Genomic DNA, 22,859 nt, shown 5'->3' with positions numbered 1-22,859 from the left:
GAGTAAACATACATGGACTTGCCTTGTTTTCAATCACAGAAACAATTGCAAATCCAAGAAAGGAATGTCAAGCAGGTTGACTCTTTAGCTATCAAGGAAATTTTCAAATTTAACTGGTATAGTACTAATAACTTGTATATATTGGAATATCTTCAAGGTTAAAAAGCCAGACCAGCACAACTCTCTAATAATACTAATCCTGTATGTAGCCCTGTTCTGTACACATGTAAGTCTCATTGTATTCAATGAAGTTCACTCCTAAGTAAGTGTGTACTGAACTGAGCTGCATTCCACACATTCAATCACAATGTGTTTCCCTGGTGACACTAGGCGCAGGGGTCAGCAAACTTTTTCAGCAGGGGGCTGGTCCACTGTTCCTCAGACCTTGTGGGGGGCCGGACTATATTTGGGGGGGGGAAATAATGAATTCCTATGCCCCACAAATAACCCAGAGATGCATTTAAAATAAAAGGACACATTCTACTCATGTAAAAATATGCTGATTCCCGGACTGTCCGTGGGCCAGATTTAGAAGGCGATTGGGCCGGATCCGGTCCCCAGGCCTTCGTTTGCCTACCCATGCACTAGGGTTTCCAAGGGTGTGCAAATGAAGATGGGAAAGAGAAACCAGATTCCATAATTTCTGGGATCATGTCCAGGCAAGAATCGCCAAATTTGGGGATTTGTTTTTCCTTTTCTCTGTTCCTTAGATTTTGTGCCTTAGCAAGTCTTCGAATTCACTTTGGGCATATTTTGTCAGCAGTTCTATCTAAAACAGAAACTATTTAAACTGTTTGGGCTACAATCCTACTCTTACCTGAGAGCAAGTCCTACTGATTCCAATTAGGGTTTCTTCTAAGTAAATACATTTAGGATTGCACTGCATGTTTATTACTTTTGTCTGACGAAAAGAAACAAGCCATTTGGCTTAGTAAACTGGGTTTAATTTGCCCAATCGTTTGTTATTGTACCTAAAGAGGGATTTATTAATTGCTAAATGCTTACTATAATAACTGTAATGCTTATTGATTTTTCTCTTGCCCCTAAAAGATTAAGATCAAGTGCTTTAACACCAGCCACGGAAACCTTTTAAAAACTCCTTTCGCTTCAATTTGCAAAGGGGAAAAATACATATATACAACACAGAACGTGACAAAGTTTTATTTCCCACCATCTATGCCACCAGACTGTTTTCACCTTTTAAGTGAGCACACAAAAAAAGAAGGACTGTTTAAAATTACTCTACAGAAAATAACTATCTGAAAGAAGCAATCTTTCTGCAAGCTTTGGGATAGAATGCAAATTTTGGTGGCATGCACAAAACAGCATCTGGCGAGCCTGGAACCCCTCCAGATTGTGATAATACTGGCATATTTTCATGCCAGGTGCAAGGCAGCAAAGTTCTTTCTCCTCGGTATAAAGCCCTGGTTATTTGTTCTGCTCTTAATCATTCACACAGAGAAATAATAAGAGAATTCAAATTTATTTTTTGAAATTCATGGCAGTGTCTTTGGCATTACGATAATACTTAAACCACAAACGGTTTTGTCTACTAAAATTACAGTGCTCATTCTTACGAATTCTAGAGAACTGATCTCACACATTTAGGTACAGATCTGGGGGTTAGATCCCCAGCACATTAGTAACACTTATGTCCCACTGAAATCACGGTGAAAAGTTGGTCACAACTAGCTTCCCTCTGGAGCCAACCATGTGTTTAGAAAATCTAAGGGCTGCTGAAAATTTTGAGGAACAGCTACACATATCAAAATACCGAACTAAACACACACACACTTTTCCCAATATAAATTTAGGATTAATAGTATTCTGAATGATCTTTTATATATAACAGGCAGCTTGCTAGATGGAGCAACACCCCCCCAGCCTTCCTTTGCAATGGGGGGGGGAGCACTGAGAGGGCACTGGGGAGGAGTGGGAAGGAAGCCATCTTGCACAAGCAGAAGCAGTTGTGCAGGGCTTGCGCTGAAGGGATTTTGTTAGATGAATGCAACCCATAGATCGGGTCCTCCCTTAAAGAGGGCATGTATTGCGGTGAGACCTGGAAAACCAACACCCTGTGTTGTAGGTGGATACGATTGGTCAGCCACAACACCCGATTGGTAGGTCCCTCAAGCTGGGTGCAATCTGGCCAATGGGACGCAGTCCAAATGGTTCGAGGGACCTATTTATGCCCATGCACGTGACCCAGAGCTTCCTCTTTCGGCGCATGCATTTGGAACACCCGCAGACCTCTCCCTACTTTTAGGGCTTTGCGCTTGACATCACTATGCCGTCGTGTGTCATCTGTCATTGGGACAGGGGCATGGAAGGAATTTTCCCCACTTGGCTGATTGGCTTTTGCCATTTGGGTTTTGCCTGCCACATAGCAAATCATCACAACTTGTAAGGTTGCAGATAGGCTCTGGTTCAAGTGCTATGGATGGGAGAACATTCTCGCCATTCCTATGTGAAGGGTATTCCATTAAAGTAATCCAGGGACTCAATGGTTTGGTCAACCCCTGAGAGGGGGTTGTGCCCAAACCTGAGTCCAGGGGGACATTTGGGTGGCAGAGTTAGCCCGTTCCCGGCTTTCTGCTTATCCGGGTGTTCACCCTTGGCTGACCTATGCTGGAACCCTGGGTCAGCGCTACCTGCATGGCAGTGAGCTAGTTGAACCAGAGCCTATGCAACTTTCTGTAATCAATAAAGTTGTGGCCTAAATTTTGCCAAGAACCAAAACCAAAATTTTGAGTCAAGTGTGAATTTATTTAGGGGGGATGTTTCTGGGTCTGAACACACAATTTACTAGCCCTGAAGTTGATCTAATATCTGTTGACTGTTTATACCACTCAAAAAGTTCTGGTAAGGGCCTCAAGGTCTTATATTTGACATCCTTGACCTTCTGAGGTCAGGGTGGCAAAAGCAACGAGGACAGCATTTTTGTTGCTGTTCTTATTTTGCTGAACTGTCTGCATAAGGCCAGCTCCTTCAGATTTAATTTCTATGGCAACATATTGCCCCTACCTTATGTAACAAATAGGTTACTTAACAGAATACAGTCATACCTCGGGTTACATACGCTTCAGGTTACAGACTCCGCTAACCCAGAAATAGTACCTCGGGTTAAGAACTTTGTTTCAGGATGAGAACAGAAATCGTGCTCCAGCGGCATGGCAACAGCAGGAAGCCCCATTAGCTAAAGTGGTGCTTCAGGTTAAGAACAGTTTCAGGTTAAGTACGGACCTCCGGAACAAATTAAGTACTTAACCCGAGGTACCACTGTACCTAGGTCTGTTTGCTTGACAAAATAAATTGGACTGACAGTATCTGTAGTCCTTCTACTCTCCAGATCCCATTTTACAGCTATGGAATAAAAGGCTTGTAGGAGTCCCCAAGAGTCATTTAGTCCAAATTCAATCCCATAACATTATATTGCAAACAGAAAGGAAACATGGTATTAAAATTTCAGGCCCATCATTAACACCTGGGTCCTTTAGCCAGCTGCTGGGGCCTCAACAGGATCCACCAAAACAGATTGCAAGCTTGCCCCACCTCAAGTGGCAGACAGCTATGAAACACCACTGTGGTAAATCATGGATACTGCCACTGGATAAGCCTGCAGCCAGGGAGTAGACCAGTATAGGAAAGTGACCAGAGAGCTCACATCAATGGTCCTGTCAAGCCTGAAGACAGTCGTGTAAAATGTTAAAGTATATAGTTCTTCAAATGAGCTAGAACACTTAAGAATTGTCACCACCTTGTCCAAGTTTCATGATTTTGAAGGAGAAAACCATGATAGTTAAGCTGGTATGAAACAGACATGCCTGCAGCATAGATACATTCTCTGTAGACCTTGAAAAATATGTCATGAATTCTGGAATATAGACAAAGGTTGCAAAGACTTAGTTTTCTTAATGTTCATTGGCAACTAATCACACACACACACACACACACACACACACAATGGATTATCCCACTGAAATGTATCAAGATATTTCACTGCTTTTTTGCTTAAGGATATACAATCTGAAAGTAAAACAAAACCTAATTTAATAGCAACTTTAAATGTTTCAATGTAAATATGTTTATATATACTGTGGGTGTACCAGCTTTTCCATCAAAATAAAAACATGAGGAGAATGGGAATTTTTAAACTGAAGATTGATGTACAGAACAGTTTGCTACAGATAGTAACCATAATAATTCATGAACACTGTGCAGAATCAGTAACTGCAATCTTGATTTATGTATTACCCGTTATTCGCCATCACATTTTCATACTGGTTTTTGAAAAATTGAAGTTTGCAACCCATACAGAATTAAAATAAATGTTTTATTTTGTGAACTAACGTGAGGCAGAAAAAGCCTCTCTCTATTAATATTAATCATATAGACACCAATAACAATTTTATTCACTGTTAGTCAGGTCTTCCCACATGCAGAAGATTAAATAAGGAATGAGGTGGTGAGAGTTGTAGGGTGTATAACGGACTGCACCACTTCACCCTCCAGGTAGAATATATATATTTAATGCTCCCCTATATTGAAACACCCACCACGCTGGAAAACTAGCATGCAGGAAGAGGGCTAAGCTAGAATTCCTCTAAGTGTGCTCATGCTGGGAATTTGACCACTTATTTGCAAGGGGTTTAATTTTAGGTTGGGATTGCAACCTAATTCATTATTTTTGAGCATTACCTCTCCAGCAGCATGCTTATGAACACTCAGTTCACAGGATAACATTTTTGCAGGACTGCCTGTACAGCTGAGCCTTCAAAATCCTGCTACATGAAAGGTTCTGGGTACCTGGGGTGCTACAGTTACTGTGGCAAACAAACTATGTAAATGGCAATGCAGCATTTGAGAATATAATTCTAGGAGCAGTTCCTCCTAAACAATGGGGGGTTGGGGAAAGAGAGGAGGTACCAAATCTCTTCAGAGAAGCCTCATTATATAAACGAGAAAGGAATGTCTCCACATGTTAAGTGTGATCCATGTGGCTAGCAGCTCTTCTACATAAAAGACACCACATCAGAATCTTAGATATTGAGAAAGATAAGGAAATAACAGCTGATTTCTCATATGCTATTGTAAAAGCACTCTGCTATCCGGAAACGTCAAGCTGTTTTCCTTTCCCATGTGTTGAGTTGATAGGCAAGCTGATAGGCAAAACTTCAAGAATAATTAGAGAAAGTGAATGTGCAGATTCCACTGGGAAGAACCATCTTGCACAAATGTATTTAAATGAATTCATTGTCCTTTCCTTTTAGCAGGGATTGTGTATAAATACTTTTCAGGGATTTCTTTCATGACACCCAAGAATCACTGTGGCCTCTTTAAAAATAAATTACAGCTTGCATCACCAGGCGCCACAGGAGGATTGATCTGTAAAATTAATTCAAAAACAGTCTCCTGTGTGTGTCTCCAGCTGTCACAAATGCACTGAAGATATGCCAAACACATTTCAAAACACTTTTGTTGTAATTTGAAGATCTTGAGTAATTCTCTTCTCAAAGCAAACCTTTAATGGACCTGAAGTATTTCTACAAAGTAATATATTCTTTCACCTTCTCCTGAATATTTGGTGCTGCCTATGACAAAAGATATTTATTCTGCCATAAAGACTTTCACCCATTCATAAGGATTGCTTGAGGAGATGTTTTGGTTTGTGGAAAATAAGCAGCATATTTGAAAACCATAACCAAAAAAACCCCTTAGGAATCATGAACGTGCTGTACTGGACTAGGTTATAAGACTGTCAGCTTCAATGGATGCTGCTTCAATGGAATCATCAGCCAAACCTTGTACACAACAGGGATTGAAAATAGCTTCCTTAGAGTAGTTTAAAAACTCAGGTGAAATATCTCTCTTCCCATCTTGAAAACTAAAGAGGTTTGTAACCTGAGGATCTTGAATAATTTCCCCCTCAAAGTAAACCTTTGAAACCTAAGCAACAACAGCACAAAGCAAACCTTTGAAACCTAAGGAACAATGGACCTGAGCAACATCAGTGGCCAACGATTTCCAACTACTTTCATATTAGCTTCTAAGAATCTGGGAATACTAACAAAATAACCTGCAAGTTGATATATTACTGTTTCAATCGCTATAAACCAGGGATTGCCAACCTGGCACCTGTGTGCACCATGGTGCCCTTGAGTAAGGTATTTGGTGCCCTGGGAATGGTTTAAATGTAGTTTGGTTCAAAAGACTGTGTTGAGGGCCTCATTGTCAGCTATGACAGCATAAAAGAAAATGCAGATTATCTACAAGATGTTCTTCCTTTGCATATCTATATTTTTTATTCTGGAAAAGTCTTGACACCCAGGTGTCCATGGTTACCCTTGCAAGAGTGCCACACAGACCAATACCTCCATGTCAGAAAGATATTTTTCTGAGACAGATTCTAGATACAGTTGTACCTTGGAAGTCGAACGGAATCCGTTCTGGAAGTCCATTCCACTTCCAAAACGTTCAGAAACCAAAGTGCAGGTTCTGATTGACTGCATGAAGCTCCTGCAGCCAATCGGAAGCTGCACAAGGCCCGTTGGATGTTCAGGTTCCAAAGAACATTCGCAAACTGGAACATTCACTTTGCAATGTTCGGGAGCCAAAATGTCCAAGCAACAAGGTGTTCAGGATCCAAGGTACCCCTGTATATCTTTTCTGACCAGTTATGTTTCTGCTCTGGTCTTTAAAAAACAAACGTGCCTGCATTTCTACCAAGTAACGAGTTTGATACGAGCTTCATCCCAGTCTAGTGCAGATGCATCATGTGGGCTGCTATTCAACCACAAGTGGATCACTTAAGATGATCAACAGGCACCTGTGATTTAAGACAGTTAGCCGAAGGCAAGAAATCAACAAACTGCACTACCCACATAAGCCATACATTCAAAACATATTCCTTTGGTGAAAATAAATCTTGGTGTATGCCCCCAAATCAGGACTGAATCCATTAGAGCTTTCAGGGGTGGCCTGGTCCCGCCACCTGAGGTGAAATGGGAATTGTCATCTTCTGGCCTGCCGTGTCACACCCCTCTTCCACCACCACCACCCCACGCTTGCTCTCACTGAACTCTGCAGGAGCCGGGGTACTCCTTAAAGTATTGCTGCTTTCTCAGCTTTTCCACCCAAGGGCAGGGAAGACGAGTAGCAATGCCATACACTAATACACCAACCACCCTCTTGGCCGCAGCAGGTGTGCCACATCTTGTACTTCCGTCGCCTGAGGCGGGCACTTTATCCTGTGTCATGGGTGAGCCAGCTCTGCTACCTACACACATCTGCTGGGAATTGCAGGTGAACAAACACAAACCCCTGTGTTGCAAAATGTAACAATCTACAAAAATGCAAACGCAACACGCTGGCTAATAACTGTTAGTGTATATATAACTGGTTATGATGTCATTCAAAATATACAAATAAGGCACTTCAAAATGATGTATATATCATACAACACATCTCACAAAATATACAAGTAACTACAAGTTGTTATATATCTCAGAGTCAAACAAAGAATCAAACAAATCAATGAATAGCGAGGAATGCCAAGCCGACTCTCAAAGGAGGACGTCTCACAAAAGTCTCAAAAGGACAGTATATCTGGAATAGTTCAACTGTTTCGGAGCACTGATCCACTAGCATGATCCCCACTAGTATGAATTATTTCATTGATAATTATTCACTGATGAAAACTTTATTCCGAAACAGTTGAACTATTCCGGATATACTGTCCTTTGGAGACTTCTAATTGCAGGTGGGCAGAGTGATGTGCTCATATCTGGCCTGCCACCTTTCCACAGGCATCTGGTCAGCCACTGTGAGAACAGGAGGCTGAACTAAGTGGGCCATCGATCTGATCTAGCAGGCTCTTATAAACTTTGTCCAAAGTACTCATGCTGGTTTGTGTTTTGACGAAAATAAAAAGCTGGTTTTCTTTTAAGCCAATGCAGGGAAGCTTATCAAATTCAAGCACTCGGATACAACAGGGAAAATTCAGACATACACAAAGGTGCTGCACATTCATTCCCTCAGACTAGAAAACAACATGCACAACCTGCTCCCCAGGCTGTCAATAAAGAGTAAGCATTGAGATCATGGCCTTTAGCCTTTCCTCATATAGAAAGTGCTGCAAACTAATGATCATCTCAATTCCCCCTTTCTGCAATATGTGAGAGCTGCATTTCCATAATAATTGTCTGAGATGGGAAACAACTGCCTCATGGACCAACCATATGGGACTCCCAGGATCTGCTTCTTGTCAATATGAGATCGAAGAAAAGAAAATACTCTCTCTCTCTCTCTCTCTCTCTCTCTCTCTCTCTCTCTCTCTGTGTGTGTGTGTGTGTGTGTGTGTTTTGCCCCCTTGAACTAAAATGTCATTACCAGTGCTTCAAGTGGGATAGTGCGCTATTCCTCTATTTTCAGGCATATATAATTGAATCTGAGCTAACCATCTCACTTCCCTTTTTGACCCACTTCCTTCAGAATCATCTCATTTATCCTTGCCCCCCATCCTCTCCAAGCAACGATCACTGCTACAACATTCAGATCTACCTTGTAACGTTACCAACTGACCCCAACAGTTACTTCTGCACCAGGAAGCCTCCTTTTCTCACCAAAACAATTCAGAGCCTTCAGAATGGGCCTGGTCTACACAGCCAACAAAACAACATTCCAGAGGTCAAAGCGACCTTCCCTCATGTGGTGAAATGACAGGGTGCGTCACAAGGATACACAAGCTAGACCCCCTCATCAGCTACACCCTTTGCGTGCTCATCAGCTGCCCATTGTGTGCACACAAACATTCCTGCTACTTTTGACTAGCCACTGCAGGTTATAGATGGCACCTTCCCTTCAAACTATCTCACTTCCCTTATGAATTCTGCAAAACAACAGCAGCAAAACAGTTTCATTTCATCTGTTCAAAGACAGTTTGTGGCTTCCTTAAAAAGAAGAAAAAACAGTACTTTTTAATGTTCCAGAGGTTCAGTGTCAAACTATCAAAGGTTTAAGACAAGATATTATTGTTGTGTGTGTATCGTTGCAGCTGCATTAAGTACCAAACCATATCCTAGTTGGCAAGTTCTTTTGTCGCCACCTTTTCTGTATCACTGACATAAACCCACTTGTATTTTGTATTTCCTGTAGCCCAAAATGGCACAAGCACAAGCTAGTATATAGCCAGGTGCTGCTGTGCATTTCTCTTAGCTTCCTATGACTGCCTTCCACCAACCCAACGTGAAGTCAGAGGAAGTGGTCTTCACTCTGAGAAAGCTCAAGAACCTCTCTCTTTCCACAGAAAGCTTGCTTCAGATTTTGCAGGCCTTTCTTCTTCTATGTGCAAGAGGTAACAGAGAGCATCCTACCAGGTATTTCTGTTTAAATCCTTTTTTTTTTTTAAGCTGTTGCACGGACCATGGCCTCAAGCTTGAAGAATTTCATCCATTCCTTGGATCCAAACTCTCTCCCTCGGATTCTGCAAATCCAGTCTGGCTTTTATGACGAAGGTGAGGTTTGTTCTAAGAAAATATTTCTAGCTGGGTGTACGTAGTGGTGACTATGGTTTTAGCTCTGTGTCTGGAATGTATTCAAACAGCTAGGAGCTGTAAGAGAATGACATTCAGCCATCATTAGCAAGTTCGCTTATAGTACATATTAAAGATAGATATAGAGAAGCAGTTGCAGAGGAGGCTGACCCTGTGCTGTAAGAACATGGTAAATAAGAATCAAATATAATGCAGGGCAGGTTTTTGACGTAGCCAGCATTCATACATAAGCTATTAAGGTAGAGCAATCCAACTTTGGGGGCTCAGATGAGTGCAGATCTATTGCCACATCCCAAGGAATCTGGGCTCATATCTTTGGGGGGGCATGTGATTCTGTTTACAGGTTTGCTATTGTAACTGATGAGCCTAAGGACTGGGTCCTGTGAAGGATACACAGGGCTTTGGGTCCATTGGATCTAAATCTTCTGCCCCCCCCCCATCCTAACTGGACCCATCATGGCATATCAAGAGTGCTGTTCTCTACTGGTGGAGGTGGACAGACAGAGACCTATGTGCCCTACTAAACTACCCCCCACCCCTAGCCATCAGCATTGGCCGGTGTGTGTGTGGTTAGTATTGCATTCAAATATTCCATGAAATGAGACATTAAGGTCACATCCACAACATATTTTTAAAGCAGGATTGTACTACTTTAAAAGTCATGAAGAGAATCCTGGGAATTGTAGTTTGCTAATGGTGCTGACCTCACAACGGTACAGATTCCATCACTCCTAACCAACTACAGTGCCCAGGATTCTCTCCAGGAACTGTTAAAGTGCCATCATAGAGCTTCAGATATATGATGAAGATGAGCAATTGTCAGACAATTCATTAAGGCCCATATCCAAGAAAAGCAATGCACAAAAGAAATGGGAACCTCCAAAGGTGCTATGTATACAGTTCCCACGTCTGGATCTCTGCATTCAGTACTTGGAATAAAATGTGCATCCTTCAAAAGATCATTGGTATCATTAGGTTTTATAGCACTGATTATTGGGGTGGGAGAAGTGTCTAACAATGATAGTTTAGATCAAGGTTGCAACCCACAGTCTGAAGGCCATGCCTGCCCATCACAAGTGATATTTTGTAGGCCCCTGAGACCCCAACCAAATCTGTCGCTTTATGAAAATTGACTGCTCCCATGGGTCCCCTTCTGTGGTGTCATGAAGCCAGATAAAAAGATATATTTCCTCCAAGACCCCACTAAATGCATCCCTATTTTTGCCATGCCCACTTTTACATGTTGCCTTCCAAGTGTTGACGATGGATTAGGTTAGCCACCCACAGTTTAGGCCATTCTTGGTTTTTCTATTTGATCTGTCTTATCTCTTCTTCTGCCTTCTCTTCTCTTTCCCTGTCCTATGGATCACTGCAAGGCTTCCCACCCACAGTGTAGCAGCCAAGTCACCCATCTCACTCACTGCCCCATCTCCCTCTTTCATGCACAAATGACACAAAATAGGAAGCAATTCTCAGAAGGGTGGCCTGGAGACTAAGAATGGGTCTGCAGCAGGCCACATCAAACTGGTTGTGGGGAAGCAGCTATTCCACTTACATTTTTGTTCCCTTCACTGTGTCTATGCTTTCACCCACACCATTTAAATAAGGGAGCTGTTGGCCGGGAGAGAGGCGGTAACTGCTTTGGCATTAAATTTTCATCAGTGCAACATTACTGTAATCTGTGTGCCTTGCTCCAACATTGCTTTTGGTGTCTTTATTATGGGGAAAGCATTTGGAGAATGATTGCTCACCAACTGTGGTCCTCCTTATCTGTGCAAAGTTGGAGATCACCGAGACAAAAAGAATAGAGGCTATGGAACCAACAGTGCTTTTTGCATCAAACTGAATGCACATATACAACACTATTGCGAGGAAACTAACATCATACCTTGTTCGTTCCATATTGTATTTTAGTACTCACCATCGCTGACCGTAATGTTTTACAGAATGCTCTACTCAGAATACCACAAAACCACATCAGAATAAAAGGAAGGCCCCAGAAACTATATTTTCTAATATAATTTCTCACTGTTCTATCTTGTTCGAAGCCCATGTTTGCTTCAGTTACTATGAACACTGACCATAAAATGTAGTGGTATGCTCTTTATTTTTAAAAAATCTGCGGAAATATTGTCCTCTGTGCAGTGTTGATGTTTAGCAGGTGAACAACTGTTAGTCTCTATCAAGATATGACCTCGTTTTCAAACACAGGTTAAAGCTTAATAGCATATGTTGAGGTTTATACTGTATTTTCATGTAAAGCATGAAGAGGCGGGGAAGCAACGAGATTCTCAAGAGATTTTTTCCATGCATTCCATGCCACTACCATACCCTCCAACACTTCTCTGGTGAAAATAGGGATGTCTGAAGGAAAGTGGGATATTCCAGGATCAAATCAGAAACAGGGATGACTTCTGTAAATATGGGACTGTCCCTGGAAAATAGAGACACTTGGAGGGTCTGCACGAGGTAATTTTAGACAATGTACATTATTTCACTTTTGAAGCATACGAGTAACATTTTTCTCCCCCATTCTACATTCTTCTATGATTTAAAATGGGGGGAGCAGGCTTTAAAGCTTGTCAGATCTGCTCTGTTTTCTTTTACTAGAACCCTCAAGATCTGCCAACCAGATAACCAGGTGCAAAAAAAGACATACAGTTAGAAACAAAGAGCACACTTTCTGAGCCCCAGAATTTGTTTTCAGTGTTAGAACTGAGCTATGCTCACCATCCTTCAACAGATGCAAAAACGGCTCTTGGTCTTCATTTCAGCAGCATAATATAGGAAACAAAACAAAGCCATTTTGTTATATCTGTTGTTAAACAATTAGGAGTCAGAAACCCTTGCCGATCTACTCTGCAAAGCACTCACACAACTTCTAGTAGATCCCAACCTTCATTCCGCCCACCCATATTATACAACACAGGAATGAGAGGGCCCAGCAGACCTGGCCAAGAAACCTACTGTCCATTACTGTAGCCTGAGCGCCATTATAACTTTGTGGGAAAGAGAGAGGAGGAAGTAGGAGAAGCAACTACGAAAAGAGGCTTCTCAAATATAATAATTTGTTAGTTACTTTCTGATCAGCAACTGAACAAGGTATTTAACAATAAAAAAGTAAATATGATTAACATAAATTGAAACTCCGCTATATCTTCTCTTCTAAAATATTTTAGTAAATATTGACATTTAGCAGTCTAAGCACATAGTATGCTCAGTGATTTTGTAGAGATTAGGGTACATGTTTCAATATCTCTTCACTGAAGGAAGATGCCTTTTAAAAATATCAATACAAAAAATTTCCATGGGGAAAGTAAATTTAATTTTCTGCTGGGTTAATTGAACCAGTGGCAGGGAAGCAAAAAGGTGTAATCTTTCCCTAGAGAAATGTGGAGCTGCCCAGAGCCATTTATTGAAATAATTCATATTACACATGCTGTGAACATGTAGACACAGCATTGGTAAAAATGGACTATATAAGATTATCTAATTCGTAAACTGGGCCTTAAACTTGGACATCATGTAATTTCACATGAAAGAGGAAGTGGCTTGCCCACAAAACCCTATCTATTTATCTATCCATCCATCCATACTCACTAAGAAAATACAACAACAATATGAAGGTTTCCTAGGTGCATACACAGGGACAAAGAGCCAAAAAGCAGAGGCACATTTAAGGGCATGCGACTGGTTTAGTTGCACTGGATGCAGAGCCTTGGGAACAACGCAGGGGACTTCACAACTATTACTTAGAATGGAGCACGAGAGGCAGGGGGCACAAAATTTGAGACCCCAAGGTCTGTCATTGCAAACAGTCTGGATAAAAGTAATCCAGTTTTTTACTTTTCCAAAATCCAGAGTAAGGCACTATCTTTATTGGGCCAACCAAAAGGCCACAAAATACTGAAGAGGCTTCTGAACTCTTAATCTGGATGTCGTTTTTTATATTATTATTATTATTATTATTATTATTATTATTATTATTATTATTATTATTAAAACTGGTATGCAAGAAGAGAAATAAATAAATAAAAATGTGCAACAACCAGTACCCAACCCCCAAGCAAACCTCAATTGCTTTCCACAATCAGATTCCAATTATTTAGGAAAAAAGTTTTCCCTTGGTTGTCTGTCAGGAAGGAAAAATCAGGACAGTTTCCTATCAAGACATAAACCTACTTCTGTTGCAATTATGAATATTGCATAGATCCATATGCATGAAAAATACAAATTAGTATTAACAACATGTGGAATGCCTAATATCTTGTCAGGCTTAAACGTGAAAATAAGTGACAGAATGCTGATGGAGGTTTTAACCTTTTTTGTTGTTGTTTTCATGTAAAATGGTATCATTTGCATCAAAATGCTTTTAGCATTTATGTAATATGGCCTGCTTTTCCTTTGCTCTGCTCAGGGCAGCTTACAACAGTTTTAACAGAACAAAAAATAAACAATCAACAACAAAATTAAACAGCAGGAAGAAAAAAGTGGCAGGTATAGGAGGTAAAACTAATCTAAAAACACACGCGAACACACACAGAGGAGCAGCCACAAAATTCCTCTGGGAAGAGAAAGATAATTATAAATATTGTTCAGGCTGATGGTGTCCATTGCAGGCAAATAATCAGACTCCAGACTATTGGAATGAAGACCAATAGGTACAAGAATAAAATGTGTGCTTAACAAAATAGAGAGCAAGGTTTATAATCCAGTTAGCGTGAAGATTAAAATTGTTCTAGTTCCAACTGAGTTCAAAAGACATGAAATACAAATAATTAACTGGGCTGCAGAGAATGTTTAAAAGTTCCTCTTTCAGGTTATTAAAAATATTTTAGCTTAAAAAAGAAAAACCAAGGCCATTTTGAAATTAATTAAATATCATATTATGTCATCTAATGTTTTCTCAAGGGTTGGAGTCATACAAACAGGCCGCACAGTTTATTGAATTAAATGTTTACTTCTCTATGTGCCAAATAACTTTTCCAACAGAATAAAATACGGTAAACGGCAAATGTTTCTTCTATTTATTGCTTAGTTCAGTAACTGTTTTGTGGGGGGGGGGTTGTAAAATATAATTGATCAGCAGAGTCTCAATTCTGCGGTGGCAAACTTTGCATGGTTTCAAGAACACATTGCTTTAAGAAAGGTGTTATCCCACAACAAAAGGTCACAAATTGCTGCAAAATGTCATAATACTGTCCCACATTCTGCTGATTCCTTATCTCACCTCACCCACACCTCCCAGCTCCAAAATGACTAATGTTTTCTATGAGTCCTATAATGTTATCCCTTGACCCCACTCCTATGCATCTCTTGGTTTCCATCTGCCCTCTCAGCCATCTGAAACTGAGCAACCTGAACAAGTTGCTTGTATAAAATTAGTCTAATTTAGTCAGACCTTTCCGGATCTGCAATATAGGCCCTATCTTGACAAAGGGAACACGCAGGCGAGGAGCAGAAGGGGGTTAATTCACTTATACATTACTTAAGGATGATGTTTAATGCCAGCTAATTCTGAAGTTGAGAAGCAAGACAAACAAACAAAAAGGTGTTTCTTTTTCTAAAATAAAAAGCTTCGGAGGTGTCAACTTACTCTTTCCTGTAAAATGATGGCACTTACATCAAAGCTCTGTCACTGCATGCAAAGTTCAAACCCGCCAGATAAATGAGAAACAGCAGAAAGTGCCATAAACCCATCAGGGGAGAAATAAATCAAAAAAACAGCAGAAGTGATTTTTAAAGGATTTGCCTAGGATAGAAATAGCTTAAAGCTCTTGACATTTAAAGTTTTACTATTGCATGTGGAGAGATAAATCTATGCCTCTTGTTTCTTCTAAGGACTGGGTAGGTATTTGCAAAACCTGGATGTCCTGAACAAAAAGCAGTCAGCTAACAGATATGTACAGTACTAACCTTCGCAAAGGGAGCTCCCTCTGCGTATGTTTGTACATCGGAAGCTGAAGGTCCAGGTGATATGGCTTGTTTCAACCCGATCCATTCACTCACTGGGAAGATGCCTTCGTGGAGGCTGCAATCACATAAGTTCCACTGAGCACAAGGGAACAAACTCCTAGAAAAACAGGAAGGGACACAACTAGCAGTGGAGGAATGGCAAGGAACAAGCTGCAGAAGACACAGCAGCAGGTGTTGGCGTTGGAAAGTAAATGCAATATACAGCAGCTGGGATTCATGAAGCCCCTGAGCCATGCAGGTGTCAAGGTTTCTGAGATTTCCCTTTTTGTTTAAAGGGCCACTGTTCTTGAGCTGATGGGGAACAGGGATGTGGGGGGAGGGGAGTCCAAGCTGCACTGCTACCACCCACTCTGGTTCTGGGGGCTTGGAGGAGGACCCCTGCAGCTCTAGCATTGCAGCAGTGAATGTTTTATTAAGGGATAAAATCCTTTGCAGGATTTAAGAACATCACTGGAAACCTCTGTTAACTACAAAACCCCCAAATTTTGGAGTGAATCAGATAATGTTGGGTTTTGGAGTGATACCTATGATCCTTGAGACCAATTACTGAGGGTTTTTGTTTGAGGAGGGGAGAGAGATGCTGCCAATCGACTGCAGAACCTTGGCACCAGTTTGGAGTGAATCAGACAATGTTGGGGGTTGGGTTGGTACCTGTGACTCCCAGTTTGAGTATCAGATGAGGGGCACTACAAAATGTGGGGTGGGAGCACACTGGATGTAAACAGGAGAATAAATCATCATCATGCAGCTGTAAACTGGATGGTAACTTTAGTATTTTACACTCTAGTTTTGAGGATTGATCTTTCTTCAGGGTACTATATATAGGGTTGAATTCAATGGAATTTACTTCTGAGTAAACATGAAGAATTGCAGTATGAGTGCTTAAAAAATGATAATCTATACCTTTACTTAAAAGATCCCTGCGTTGCAAAAGTACATCTTCTCAAACTAAAAAGAGCATTAAATAAATGTATTTTAAAACCCATTGTTTTCACTTCTTTATATTTACCTCCATCATTCTGTCATAATGCAGTGATGACTGCACAACTTGTTGTTTCCTCTCATGTAGTATACAAACTTTCTAAAATTTACAGTGTTATCTTTCAGGTAAAGTAAAATATTACTGGGAGACTTAATGACAGGAAAATCTCATAAAAAGAAACCACCATAATATTTCTCTCTCCCACCCTGCACCCATTTAACATTTTAGAAGAATCAGAGGGAAAAGCTATTGAACTAACTGTTTGGTTGCTTTGATGTGATCACAGCAGTGGCTAATGTGGATTTGTTTTTAAAAAATCAGGAAAGAGGTTGTAAAGGGATATAAATGTAGTTCTTATTGAACAAAGTAGCAATCTCAAAAAGGTGGATTCAAAGGCATCTAAGTTCTTTAATTCCAGCCTTCAGGGGCATTGTTTGATCCTAGTAAATAGACTGCATTATTCCAGTTTCCTCTAAGAGGAGTATGCAACATCTTTCTTCAGTTGAAAGGAAGAATCAGTATTTCTGCTTAATTACCTTTATGTCTTTGATGGATTTCATGCTTTCTTTGTGCAGAAAAACACAGGAAATTTTGCATGATGACAATGAGGAATGCATTACATTTTATTCTCTGCATACACTGTGAAATATGGTGCATAGCATAATCTACTCCAGCAATGTGCTTTTGATTCTTACATGCATTGCAGAGACCCTAACGTATTACTGGAAATGAGGGGTTATCTTAAAAGTCACTTGATCTCAGTCCTTGTCAGCAATACCAGGGAAATGACTTGATTACAGGCGGCTCAAATTACTTTGTTTCTTGGCTGAAATGAATAGCTTGATCCAGGACATTCTGTACCACACTTGAGAAGATGGGCTACATTTCCATAAATAATGTCATTTGTATTTACTTACCACACATGTGGTAATGGGCAATGTGTCAATTCTGCACTCAAGGCAGTTTAAAATGTAAAATAATGGCATACAGTCTAATAGACATTTCTGAATTGGCAGGATCACTGATGAGGCTCTGTAAACACATCTGCAGTATGTATGCATGTAGGAAATTTTTGCAGGTAATAAATAAACACATATATAGGGTGGAGTAACATGCGGGTGATAGACAGAATACAAAAGAGAAAAAGAGGTAAAGGAAAATAGGGAAATTCAGGTCCCAATTATTTCATAAATATACATAAGGTGGGGGTGGTGTCGAAACCTCTGATTTTGCGAGGCTGAAATACAAAATAGTAAGAGTCAACTCCTGATACAGCCTACCACTTTTGATCTGCCCCACCACCACTGGAATATGGCCTCAATAGCAGGGACGCAGGTGGTTTAAACCACTAAGCCAGTGGTGTCCAAACTTTTTTCAAAGAGGGCCAGATTTGATTAAGTGAAGGGCCGTGAGGGCCAGCCAAAAGGCCGACCAAAGTTGTTGCACTTTTTTAGGATTGAAATTATTGAGCTTTTTTTAAGGTTGAAGTTTTTGAGGGGTTTTTTAGGATTTTACACCATAAACTGCTAAAGAGGCCGAATTAGACCCCCAAAACGAACTTTGGACATGCCTGCACTAAGCCTTTTGGGCTTGCTGATCAGAAGGTCAGCAGTTCAAATCCCTGTGACATGGTGAGCTCCCGTTGCTCTGTCCCAACTCCTGCCAACCTAGCAGTATGAAAGAACGCCAGTGCAAGTAGATAAATAGGTAAACAGTGTTTCTTTATGCTCTGGCTTCCGGCACGGTGTTCCGTTGCACCAGAAGCAGTTTAGTCATGCTGGCCACATGACCCGGAAAGCTGTTTGTGGACAAACGCCAGCTCCTTCAGCCTGAAAGCGAGATGAGCGCCACAACACCATAGTCATCTTTGACTGGACTTAACCATCCAGGGGTCCTTTACCTTTACCTTTTTCTTTTTTTACCTATGGCCCCAATAAGGTTTTCCACAAGGGGAAGTGGCCATTTAGCTGAAAACTGTTCCCACTCCATGGCATCGCCTTCCCCTCTTATGCCTGCTGATTATGATGGGAGAAAGGAGTTAACGGGGAGAGAGTGCGAACCTTTGCCACCTTAAAAGCAAAGGCTTAAGAGTAAACCCTACACAAATCCTAAGTGGAGTCCTTGGGGTGGCACCTTGTTATGCCTCCTCCTGACAATTCCTGCAGCCAAGCTGGTGTCAAACGTATTGCTCTGCTTTCCTTTGGACCACATCAGCAATGTCAGAAGGGGGTTCTTGTTGTGTGGGTAGCTCAGAACCACCATACACACTGGCCAGGCTTGTGCCCCAGGGAGGTCGCTTCAGTGCTTCTAACATGGCAGTTTGACTTGACCCCTAGTAGCACACTCCATTCTTTCTTGAGACCAACAACATTCAGTTTCAGTAAGTTCCATTGCCCTTGACCCAGATTAGCTTCCCTCAAGTTGGAAACTTCTGCTTGCCTTGAAGCAGCGCTGTTTGCAAATCTCTTCACTTGTGGCAAAAGGTGTTATTTCCTTTATACGTAAGCCATTGCCTTCTAAGTCATTACCATGCCAGGAACTGGTCATTCAGGATTTCCTGATCAACTTTTGGGTGATCTGAAGCAGATTGGCAAGGGTTCCTGACTCCCTGATGTTTAACAATGGCAACTGGGAGCTCAGGTCTGGCACTCAAAACAAATTCCAGCACTCTTTTGCAACTGACTGCTTCTGGTGACTCTCAGGGTTCTAGGAAGAAACAAAATAAATCTTGAAAGACTGAACTCTGCCCACTCTTTACTTTTCTAGGCATGTGCAAGTACCCACTGAAACCATGTGCCTCTTGCCAGTCCTCTCCCTACTTTCCACTCTTGAAATAGCTCAGAGAGATATAAGTCTGTCTGCAAAGAACATTCCAGACTTTTCCTTGCATTCTAGGGAAAGTAGGCAGGGAAAAGAACTTCTGGGCAGGGTCAGTCTAGGTTTTTTCTGTCTTTCTGCTGCAGGTAGCATAAAGGAAATTGGAATGTTGTGGACAGCAGTGGCTGTGTTTCCTATCACCCACCTGGAAGAGATAAAAATGGTCCATTTATATGAGTAGCTGCTAAATGGCCTTCTACCCACACATATGCCATGAGATGCATTGAGTATTACCTGCTACTAGCAATGGGTTGTTTTGACTCCTTACTTTTCACAGGCTTAAAGAAAAAAGGTTCATAACTCAAAACTCTGTACACTCTAGGATGTCAGGAAAGTTTGTGTTTCTCAAACTATTTTGTTGTGTTGGTTTTTTTTAAAAAAAATTAGGGAGCTGAGTGCTACCGTAGCTGTTTAAACGTGGCTAGCCCCACCCACCAGCCAGCCCTATTGGTTGGCTGGAAGGTTTGGCTGCAGCAGCAGAAGCAATCAAGAGCAGGGAGCCAAATACGCCTCCCTGCCCCTGCGGGAGGCTGCTCCGGCTCACAACCCCTCCCCTCTGGGAGGAGGAGAGGCCTTCTCTGCTGGACCCTGTGTTTCCCACCTGCTTTGAGGCAGAATTGGGGCACCAGTCAACAGGGCCTGCCAGCAAGCAACTTCTTCTCCCTGGCCTGAGAAAGCAGAAAAGAAACAGCTGAGACATGATAAAGCTCTTGACCTGGAGACTTAACAACTCCTCACAACTTGGGAGGAGGGAAGGAACCTAAGAGGAGGGCAGTTGGCTGGAGCCCTGACTGAGCATCAGGTGAAAAGTGATGCTTAACTGCACACCTGGCTAGGCAACTTTCCCAGAAGCCTGTCATATTGCATCTTCTGAGAATCAGCTTATTTAGATGCTGCAGATGATTAACGGACAAGAATATTTATTCAGTTCATTGATACCACTTGTCACAGAGCATACCATTCCAAAATGTTTGTCAGCAGGCAAAGTGGCATGGACAAGGATTGTCTGTGTTGAATGGCACATGGAATTGTGGAGCTGGAAGGGACCCACGGGTCATCTAGCCCAACTTCCTGCAATGCAGGAATCACAATTAAAGAATTCTAGACAGATGGCAATCCAACTCCTGCTTAAAAACCTCCAGTGAAGGAGAATCCACCAGTAAATTCATGACTGATCAGGCCTTCACAAATACTATGAGATCATTCAGCATAGCAGAGTACAAGGCAACAGAAACAGAATAACAGGATGTAACTTCTGAGATGCAAGACAAAATGCCCTTTGATGATGAGGAATGCTTATAACACACATCACAAGTGATAAAACCAGTGCTGCAGACAATCCTTAGGGGGTGTGTCACTCACCCCCACCTCCACCTGCCTACCATCCTTTTTAATTTACTCCAATCAGCACTCATCTCTTTAGCAGCAGTTAGAGACTGATTCCCTATTGGCGGTTACTGTGTTGTTATGTGTGGATGCATCTGTTTTTGCTTCACTTCTATCTTACTGGGTCAATAGTTCTTAAGCCATTAGGGAGGAACCCCGGTTCCTAGTCAGCTTGCAGGCTTTATTGTGCATCTGCTTTGCCACTGTGAGAACACGATGGTGGGCCTGTGTCTTGATCTAGCAGGGCTCTTCTTATGTTCTTATATCATAGAACTGAGATTCAAAAAAACCCAGAAATCAAGCAAACTTGGGGAAAACATGTAGCACTTTGGCTAAAAATATTTGGTTCCTACATCCATGATGAAGAGAAGAAAGGAAATGGACTGGAAGCAGGTTGTGTGGATAAATACCGGTAGTTCCAATTCTGAACTAGATACTAGCTACACTGAAGAAAATATGTCGGAGAAGCTTGCACTTTCTCTCCTCCTCACACTTTCAGAACTAAGAAGATGGACTACTAGCAAGTTTCGAAATGCTGTTTATGTTCTAACTTACCTTGATATTCATGGGTACTGAATAAATAGGTGCCCTATTTTTTGCGCATTCATCCCAATTTGTTTGCCAGGATGATGTCGTGTTCAAGCAGATGTTAACCCACACTACCCAGTACATTTTCCTGCCACTTTCCTTATCAAAAAGTTAGATCTTTGAACATGGTAACAAGAAATATTATGGAATTACAAATTTAGTTGATTAGTTATATCAGAACGTAAGTGATGGAACTTTCTGCTAATGTTCCATTTTTCTTGTCAAGGCTCTGTATGCTGACTTGATTGTTGCTTATTAGTAATCTTTCTTATTGTTGTTTTGCATTTGAAAATGAATAAAATACATTTAAAAAACAAAAGTAACATCTTTTGAAGTAGCAGGTTTGCTGCACAAGACCTCGCAGTCTCCTATAATGGCACAACCTGAAATTGCTGGTATGTGATTTAATCCCACACAGAAGGGGAGATGGGCTGCAAGTGCCTTCGGGGTAAACCAAACTACCAGGAATCTAGGAGGGGAAGAGTAACAAAGAATGCTTGTAAACTGCCATGAACAATCCATAAAACATTTGTGTTTATCTTTATGTTCTCCTTTAGGTTCAATTTATGAAAAGTGTGGGCATGAATGCTGCTTGTCAACTGGAGATGTGATTAAAGTTGTTGGATTAAAAGTTAAGAAAGTCCTGGCAAGCAACTGTGAAAGTGAAGATGATGCTAGCTTCTGCTCCACTACAGTTGAGCTACCTTTACATTTTCCAGGTACAGTTTGAATATTTTCTGGTTAGATAAGGAAACCAAAAAGTAAATAAAAACAGAATTAGACACTTCTGTAGTACCTATTGCAGTATGTTTCATTTGCAACATGCTTGAGGTTATAATGAAGGCACTTAAATTAATGGTACTTTCTATTCAATCTTAGAGATGGACAAAATGTGCACAATTATGTCTCTGAATAAAAGAAAAACACTAAAGCAAAACAAGTTTGTATAATAGATCATTTCATGACCTGTACAGTTAAATTTACCGCATAATAAAATAAACAAGGCTGCCCTCAGTTTGAACCTCTTATTGATTAAAACTGATCCCCATGAATTAATCACCCAAGGCTCTACTTGATTAACAGCCGTTGTTTCATTTAATGTTGTCCAAAATTATCCTTTACAAATAGGGGAAACCATGTGCCATTTGTTTCTTTTTTTCATGCATGAAGTGCTGCACACCAAAATAATAAAAATCACAAAATGTAAATGCAACAAAAACAAAATGTTAAACCAATAACCCAACCATAACTCATAGCTGTCAAGTGTCCCTTATTTGAAGGGACAGTCCCTTATTCCAGCGCCATGTCCCACTGCTGTCCCTTATTGATGGATGTCCCTTAAATGTCCCTTAAATGATGTCCCTTAAATTTCAAAGGAAGCAGCTCCTCTCCCTCCTTCCCTGCCGGCCAGGGAGGAGGGAGGCTCCAACTGTGTTGTTTGACTGTGTTGCTCACCCAATAAGAAGTCTAAGAACGACTGGGGCTTGCATGCCTTGTGT

The 22,859-nt window shown here is 41.1% G+C and overlaps 1 protein-coding gene and 1 long non-coding RNA gene across 7 annotated transcripts in view; one reads left to right on the top strand and one right to left on the bottom strand.

Moving 5' to 3' along the window:
• Nucleotides 1-22,859, bottom strand: part of LOC310704507 — a 61,578-nt gene that overhangs the window by 5,329 nt on the left and 33,390 nt on the right. For 4 of the 6 annotated variants that reach the window (XR_014524819.1, XR_014524820.1, XR_014524822.1 and 1 more), the window contains exons 3-4: nt 19,988-20,054; nt 15,468-15,624 (exon numbers count right to left, since the gene is read on the bottom strand). This is a non-coding gene — a long non-coding RNA (uncharacterized lncRNA). Of the gene's footprint in view, nt 1-15,467; nt 15,625-16,430; nt 17,843-19,987; nt 20,055-22,859 lie in introns of those variants that run through there. The other 2 variants (XR_014524824.1, XR_014524821.1) reach the window with 2 other exon arrangements.
• Nucleotides 8,674-22,859, top strand: part of THEMIS (thymocyte selection associated) — a 61,867-nt gene continuing 47,681 nt past the window's right edge. The window contains exons 1-2 of the mRNA XM_083498003.1: nt 8,674-9,512; nt 21,918-22,079. Of these exons, the coding sequence (XP_083354129.1) occupies nt 9,422-9,512; nt 21,918-22,079 (253 nt within the window). The 5' untranslated portion in view covers nt 8,674-9,421. The remainder of the gene's footprint in view (nt 9,513-21,917; nt 22,080-22,859) is intronic.

Source organism: Podarcis liolepis (genome assembly GCF_965112155.1).
Source record: "Podarcis liolepis genome assembly, chromosome: 3".
NCBI classification, from domain to species: domain Eukaryota; kingdom Metazoa; phylum Chordata; class Lepidosauria; order Squamata; family Lacertidae; genus Podarcis; species Podarcis liolepis.
Note: the sequence above shows the minus strand (reverse complement) of the source record. Positions and strands in the feature narration are given on the sequence as shown.